General features: G+C 40.2%; 2 protein-coding genes across 3 annotated transcripts; both read left to right on the top strand.

The window, feature by feature from the left end:
- Positions 1-246: 246 nt before the first annotated feature.
- Positions 247-3,963, top strand: LOC116378162 (zinc finger protein 292-like). The gene is made up of 5 exons (XM_031839982.1): positions 247-486; positions 2,559-2,653; positions 2,999-3,134; positions 3,280-3,482; positions 3,835-3,963. The coding sequence occupies exons 1-5, from the start codon at positions 261-263 to the stop codon at positions 3,961-3,963; spliced, it is 789 nt and encodes a 262-aa protein (XP_031695842.1). The 5' UTR covers positions 247-260.
- An 83-nt stretch (positions 3,964-4,046) lies between these two features.
- LOC116378163 (glycoprotein hormones alpha chain-like) lies at positions 4,047-7,452 on the top strand. Of its 2 annotated transcripts, none has more exons than XM_031839984.1 (4): positions 4,047-4,227; positions 4,310-4,421; positions 4,609-4,784; positions 7,296-7,452. In XM_031839984.1, exons 1-4 carry the CDS (start codon positions 4,201-4,203, stop codon positions 7,368-7,370), a joined length of 390 nt encoding a protein of 129 aa, XP_031695844.1. In that variant the 5' UTR covers positions 4,047-4,200; the 3' UTR covers positions 7,371-7,452. The 2 variants fall into 2 exon arrangements, with proteins under 2 accessions (XP_031695844.1, XP_031695843.1); XM_031839983.1 differs by having other exon boundaries at positions 4,609-4,796.
- Positions 7,453-7,458: the final 6 nt, after the last annotated feature.

Raw genomic sequence — 7,458 nt, 5'->3', positions numbered from 1 at the left:
GTCTTTGCATGGACGGTAATAGCATGGAGTCAGGGGCATCCAGCGGCCCAATCCTTCTTAGACTAGCTGTTAAGTAAACATTTCACGTCCAGTCTGTGTGCAGAGTGTGATCACTGTAAGGCCATGGATGCTTTGTTGACATCAGGGGTATGTGTATGTGGAGCACACTGTGTGCTCTCCCTTCCCCCCTCTGCGTGCGCGTGCGTGTGCGGGTCTGGCAGCGTAACATCTGTGCGTACGCGGTCGTGATTGTTGTGAAGATGGCGGAGGGGGAGACAGAGAAGGAATATGACACACGGAAAGCTCTCGAGGAGCTCCGAGAGCGGTTCCAGGGTCTGACCACAGCTTTGAAAGAGAGCTCGCAGTCTCCGTTGGAAGCCTCTCTGCGTTTCTGCCAGGAGTTTTGCCAGGTTAGCCCGTTCTCCTGCTGCTCATCCCGGCCAGCCTGCAGCCCCTCTGGCTTCCTGGCCGAGGATGCGCGTCTACGTTTGCTACAACAATGTAGCTAAGGAGCTAGCTGCCTGGCTAGCTTTTTCTGGCATTTCAAGATGGGGAAAAAAACTCCTCCGTGATTTTCAGCCATTCTTTCAAGGACGTTTGTCCGTGGCATGAACTTATGTGCAAAGTCTCACCATCCGCGCGGCGAGAAGTCACACCAATGTGTGCGCGCCGTGCATGTATTACTCGTATTTTCCAGGCCACATAGCTAATGGCAGATGAACGTTGCTAGCTGGTATGCAGGGTCCCCCTGCCCTGTGCAGTGGTCATGCTGTGCAAAAAAAAAAAAAAAATGGGTAGCTACGTTAGCGAGATTTTTCAGGGCGATTGCATTGATATGCATTGAATTATACGTCTGCATTCCTCGTAGAAAATACCATTCAAACTTTATAACGCTTGCATCTTCTTGCTGGTTTAGGTTTTCGCTGAGTGTAAAAAGGGGGTTACTTTGGTAAAGCTGTTTTATTGGACGGAAAGATCAATGATTTTTTTCCAAGGTGCTAGCCCAGGCCTTTTGCACTAATTAATCCAGCGAGCCACATCATTGTTTATTACAGCGATATCGCCAGCACCGGCTAAATGTGTTAGATTGATGTCAATGTTAGAGCGAGCGATCCGCCTGCAGCTGACTGAGACAGTGATTTAAAAAGGGAAAGTGTGGCAGTGGTCACTGACTCCATTACACATCCTCCTCATTAATTTGCCCTGGCCACGAAAATATCATGCGAGGTCTCCATTTAGCTGACATCCAACTGAGACAGCAAAGGGGTTGCTCTCATTGCACCAAATTAGTTTTTGGCTATTGGTTTGTTTTCTATATCACATTTACGCAGGAATTCATTGAACTGAACCGTTATTTGAGCAACAAAAGGGGACGAGCCCCGGGCTGCATGCTGTGGTTTTGATCAGTTAGGTCATGATGGAGGCATTAATGGATGTCTATGAATATGTGTGCGTAAGAAATGGAGGGAGTTCTCATTGATGAAGGTGAGGCGTTAGTCGAGCTGGGTCATAAGGGAAGAAAGGGGAGGATGCCAAAGTCAGCCAAGCCACACACAACTTTGGTGCTTTGTTGTCTTAGGTGTCTACATCTCGGCTGTGTTGTGTAATCAGTGTATAATAACAGGATTTTTTACGTCCTTGATAGTTTGTGAGGGTATGGCTTTTTTTCTTCATCTAAAACTTAGTTGTGGCTTTTTGAAATTAAAGCACAAATTTGAAAGTAGACTTTTTTTTTTTTTTTTTTTTTACATTTAATCTAAATTGCCATCACATCTTTGTATTCGGTCTGAGAACAGAATAATTATGTCCTTCTTTAATCACTAAACACGTTTGATTTTTATGCTGTCATGATTATGAAGCATACATTTTGTCCTTAAGTTTTCTCCGCTCTTTTCTATTGGTCAAGGAGTATCACTAAGCATTATGTGCCTATATGTAATTACACAACTGCTGAGTTTAGAAAGTATAAACATCTTTAATGAGGACAAAAACAGAAGGAAAAATGAGCCTGAAACCCTAAATATTATTGTCATTATTGATAAAGCTGCCAGTTTAATTGATTATTTACGAAATACAAGACAATAGTGAACAGTGCCTATTAATTAGGTTTCCCATTTTTTCCAGTGTGAAAGGTAATGTCTCCAAATGTTTTGTTCCCCAGACAGTTGGCCAAAAACAAAATATAATTTGAAATGATTATAAAATAGAGGAAAATATAAATTCTCACATTTGAAAAGCTGGAAACAGAGAATATTCTGCATGTTTTGCTTGATGGACAAATTGTTTTAGTGTTAAAGAAATATATTTGGGATTTAAATACATATTGTTTGATTTTACAAACATGATTTCCATTATCCAGGTATTTTCTCTAGCTTGCTATAATATAAAAAACAATCACTCCATCAGTGGCTTTATTGTAATTATAGTGTTTTTCTGTTTCCCAGGTCCCACACTGTCTTTACAGCCCGACACTTCGTGAATAGTTATTCTTGTACGTCTCCCCTTAATTTGGGGAGTGTGTGCACAGCCTTGACCTAAATGTGGCTTTAACAAATAACTGTGTTGGGTTCGCAGGAGCTGTGCGGAGCTGTTGCTCTTAATGCCCCAGCATGTCCCTGGTGCCTTATGGGAGGGGTTTCAGTCCTCCATGAAGGTCAGTATTTCTAGGGACTCTGTCTGAGGCTTATATCTGCAGTGATAAGCAATGAAAGTTGTTTGGTTATTAGAATGCATTTGATTTAGCTCATCATTGAAAGGTAATAAAAACATACGAGCTAAATGTTTGGATCTGTGGGAATGTCTTGACACTAACAACATTTCATGAAATGTTTTGTTCACTGCTGCTTTTCAAGAAATGTAAACTGTTGCATGGTGACACGTTCGGTACAGTAACGTTGTCTGAACAGTTATTTTAGAATGTAGACAGTCTAACGGTAAGTATGACTCACTGAGGTTTTAGTAATGAGGTTACTACATCTTTATTTATCTTCTGTTGCAGTTGGCACACAGCCTCTTGCAAGAAAGTGGGAGCACACAGCTTTGCCTCCTCTCAATTCTAGCGCAACAGGACGGCGTCTGGTCCAACGACACACTAAGCAGCATCATGTCCAATCAAATCCCTCAAACTGAGCAAGGTCAGTTCTTATTGGCTTTGAGGATGCACTGCACTGATGTGTTCAGCTGTAGTTGCACGAAATTGTAATTGTTCAATGTGTGTATTATACTTGTGTGCAGCTTCTTACCCTTTGCCTCCGTCTTTTTCTACTTTTTCTTTCATAGTTCATGAGTATCTTGAGTTGGAAGGTGCCACGCTTCTGAATATGAGAATAAAGCATCTAATCAAAGTGGACAGTGTTGATAAAGCTGCTGTACTCGCAAAAATGTGCTCAGAGTATCCGGGATATGAAGGAAAGGGAAACTTCAAGCAAACCTACTTGCTTTGCATCTGCATGACCAAAAGTCAGGAGCAGCTAATGGACGAGGTAAGAGATGACTCACAGTAACACAGTTACTTGTACACACAAAGTCATTACGTTGGCCGTTTCAACAAGTGATCAGTGGTGTTATATCTTATTTTATCAATCTGCAAACAGAAACTTTAGGCTATTTTTAAGTCTTACATGTTTTTTGTGTAACATGATCATTTAAACAAACCAACAATTGGACCGAAGACGGACTTATTTGAACTTGAATCAAACAAGCAAACACTCAACATTTGTTTGATTCATCATCACAAACTATCCCAACAGTGTTGCCAGATGTGACAGATAGTCATTGGATCACATTTAAATGTACTGTTTCTTTGATTTTCTTTTCTCTCTTTATTCCTAACAGATTGCATCAATAGACTGTAAAGATGAATCCAACCGAAAGCAATCTCTCACAATAATATGCACAAAGATACCCTCACTGTTGAGCACATTGCAGAGGCAGACTCTGTGTTTAGTACTTAAGGAAAGATAGGCCATGGAAGTATGATGGAAGTATGTTTTGACTTTCCATGATTTGTTCTTGTCATTTTGCCCTTTAAAGGGATTATGAGAAAGGTAGCAAAGTGGCCAGTGAGTCACTGAGATCGTTGATAAGGTTGGTAGGTTTCACCTAATCCAGGAAGTGGCCCCACACTGGGGGACGCGATATAAAACGACACTGAAGGGAAGCACTAGTCCTCAATAAAAAGCCCTCCTGCACAGATGCACGATGAAGAAGGAACTTTCTTTCAACACGGTAATACTCTGTCTCTGAGTTACTCATGCTTTGATTCAAAAGACCGTTGATTGACCATTTTCTTTTGTCTCTGTATCATTAGATAACTGCTGTAACCACCATGGGCTCGGTGAAATCAGCTGGACTGTCTCTTCTTCTGTTGTCTTTTCTTATTTACATTGCAGATTCTTACCCCAACCTTGACTTATCAAACGGTAAGATGTCATTTTAATACAAGTACTTAGTACTATACTCTGAAATCTAGTACACAAACCAAGGATTTACTTCAGTAAATTAGCACAATTTGATTTAATTCATCTCTATTCACAAAGATTGTACACTGTGTTTTTAATCCTAGAACTGAAATGTCCCTGTATAACAAGTGGTCTCGTCTTTCTCCAGTGGGCTGTGGGGAGTGCACACTGAGGAGGCACAATTCATTCCATGGGATCTACCAGTGCATGGGCTGCTGCTTCTCCAGAGCGTACCCAACACCCCTCAAGGCCATGAAGACAATGACGGTCCCAAAGAGCATCACCTCGGAGTCAACATGCTGTGTCGCAAAGCACAGCTACGAGGTACAAGTACAGGTACAGACAAAAGATTTGTCTGGCAAACTTTTCTGTCAATGGTGTGCCTATTGAAATGAGTTTAAGTGGGAAATGTTAGACCGATGCTGACTAAATATTTCCCCAAATCTGCAGATGAAATACTCTGAAACAAAATGCTCCATGTTGGAAATAGTCGAGAATATTATTGTTGTACTTTTAGTCTAAATTGTATTTTATAGATCTATAGTTTTCAGATTTTTGTTCAGATTAGTTTGGGGATATTTCAGTGGCTTTGGTCACGTTAGGTCAGCAGTTGTGGAAAGTACATTTAACCGAGTACAATTGTGAGGTAGAACTTAAATAATTCAATTGTATGTTTAATTCTTCTACTGTATAACAGAAAAGACACGCTAACATTGTATTGCTAAAGAATAAACCAGTGGTTCCCGACCCTTTCACTTTAAAATAAAGCCGTGTGTACTTTGGGCCCCTTGCCATGTTTTAGAGATCTATTAGTTGTTTGCAGTTCCACCAAAGAGACATTTACCCTCAAACTTCTCAGATGGTTCACTGATTGAGGTTCAAAGAGGTAAAAAATATCAAATACTTCACAAAAAACAAAGAGTTGATATGAGACTTTGTTTTTTCTTTTCTACTTTAATCATCCCCCCCACACACAGATTTATCTAAAGACTAATTAGAAGGGACCAACCCCGGAACCATCTTGTGATATATGATCAGTCACAGGGGCAACGTTCTGCAGAATGAGTACTTTAAGTTTGGATTTATCAACGATTTATTTATATATATATGTGTACACATATGTTTTTTACATTCAAAGGACCTGAGAACTTTTAGTAATTCTCCAGATGTTTGGTTTTAATTTGGTTTGCAGTTTAATTCTGGGTTCTGTTGTTCAGAGGAGTTTAGAACATTTCGACTGCTCAAACTGCTAAAAAGAGCATTTTAATCATACACAAATACTGATTGACTTTAATAATAATAAAAGGTGCCATCACGTATTTGGGAATAAATATTTCCCCCAGGCTGTCAGAGCTGTTCACACTCAATTTCACTCCATTACTTAAAACAATAAATAACGACCTCCTCCGCTGGATGAACCTACCACTATCACTCATGGGCAGAATAGCTACAGTTAAAATGACAATACTTCCTAAAATAAATGACCTATTCACAATGATACCATCTCAACCCACTCACTCCTGGTTCAAATCGCTTGACTCAATCATTACTCAATTCTAGTGGAAAAATAAGACACCAAGAATTAAACTGGCCACTCTACAAAAACCAAAAACACAAGGAGGACTTGAAGCTCCACATTTTTTTTCACTACTATCTAGCAAATCAACTTCAATACATTGTTAAATGGATCCACCCCAACCAATCAGACAACACATGGTTAGCTATAGAACAGACAGTTTGTAAGGACATTCAGATTTCTGACCTACCATCTTTCAGCCAATCTATCAAACGCCATCCTTGTTTCAAAATACTAACAATAGCAGAAACTCTGACAGCCTGGTGGAAATTCCACAAAATCACGAACATCACATTTGCACCTTCAAATTGTACTCCCATATGGAACAATCCTGATTTTCTAAGTCACAAGACACCTCTAAATCTCCACACATGGTCCGCTAAAGGCATCACTCATCTGAAACAGATCTTCAATAATAACACCATGGTTTCATTCCCCCACTTGGTTCAGAAGTACGGCATCAGGAGCAATCAATTTTTGGAATATCTGCAACTCAAATCATCTGTTCAATCCAAACTCAACACTAAGGCCACTAACCTAGAACTACCCCCCTCAACCTCAGAATTAACTAAAATCCCCTCTTCAAAAAAGTTAATCTCAAAAATATGTAGAGTAATATCACAGTCTGACAAAACATCATCCATACCATCAGGAAAATGGGAATCAGACCTGTCCATCACTCCTGGTGCTGATTTATGGAATCAAGTTTGCAATAATATTTACTTCATGACTAAAAATGCCAATTTACAACTAATACAGTATAAAATACTTCACAGAATTCATTATACTGGGCAAAAAATGTTTAAAATGGGATTCACGTCATCATCTGTCCACATTGCACTTAAAACAGCCCAGATAGCTATGTTCACGCCACCTGGCACTGCACACCAGTTAATCACTTTTGGAAAGAAATAACTGAGTCACTGTCTGTCTTCCTGGGCTGCCTCGTCCCATTATCCCCTTCACTGTGTTTACTAGGAGGCATCTCAACAATGAATCTGAGCAAAACAAACCGCCGATTACTCCTCGTGGCCCTAACTATCGCCCAAACACACGCACTCACGCACACACACACACAAACACACACACACACGCACTGACTATATGATGTTTGCTGGCTTGTATCCCACTGTTCTTGTTGTCCTCTTGTTATGTCTATGTATTGTCTCTTGTCTTTCAATAAAAACTGTGTAAAATAAATTTAAAAAAAGAAATAATAATCACTCTTGTGTCTTCCTCCTCATCTGTGCCTCTTTCAGACAAAGGTGTCCGACCTACGGGTGAGAAACCACACAGAGTGCCACTGCAGCACCTGCTATTTTCACAAGATATGAAGACGGGAACTGGAGACCCTTCTGCAGCGCTCAGCTTGGCAATGAATTGTGTTTCTTTTAATTTGCACAAGTTCATTTGTGTTTTAAA

The sequence above is a fragment of the Anarrhichthys ocellatus genome, unplaced genomic scaffold (genome assembly GCF_004355925.1).
Source record: "Anarrhichthys ocellatus isolate YVR2014 unplaced genomic scaffold, GSC_Weel_1.0 scaffold2145, whole genome shotgun sequence".
In the NCBI taxonomy this organism is placed as follows: domain Eukaryota; kingdom Metazoa; phylum Chordata; class Actinopteri; order Perciformes; family Anarhichadidae; genus Anarrhichthys; species Anarrhichthys ocellatus.
The sequence above is the reverse complement of the archived record's forward strand: the minus strand, read 5'-3'. Positions and strand labels throughout refer to the sequence as shown.

Bases quoted from the DNA above. Each gene is read 5' to 3' on its own strand.
- LOC116378162 (XM_031839982.1), top strand. From the start codon at position 261: ATGGCGGAGGGGGAGACAGAGAAGGAATATGACACACGGAAAGCTCTC. The intron at 487-2,558 runs GTTTGCTACAAC...TTAACAAATAAC, and splicing joins GGCCGAGGATGCGCGTCTAC to TGTGTTGGGTTCGCAGGAGC. The intron at 2,654-2,998 runs GTCAGTATTTCT...CTTCTGTTGCAG, and splicing joins GGTTTCAGTCCTCCATGAAG to TTGGCACACAGCCTCTTGCA.
- LOC116378163 (XM_031839983.1), top strand. From the start codon at position 4,201: ATGAAGAAGGAACTTTCTTTCAACACG. The intron at 4,228-4,309 runs GTAATACTCTGT...CTGTATCATTAG, and splicing joins AGGAACTTTCTTTCAACACG to ATAACTGCTGTAACCACCAT. The intron at 4,797-7,295 runs GTACAGACAAAA...TGCCTCTTTCAG, and splicing joins GCTACGAGGTACAAGTACAG to ACAAAGGTGTCCGACCTACG.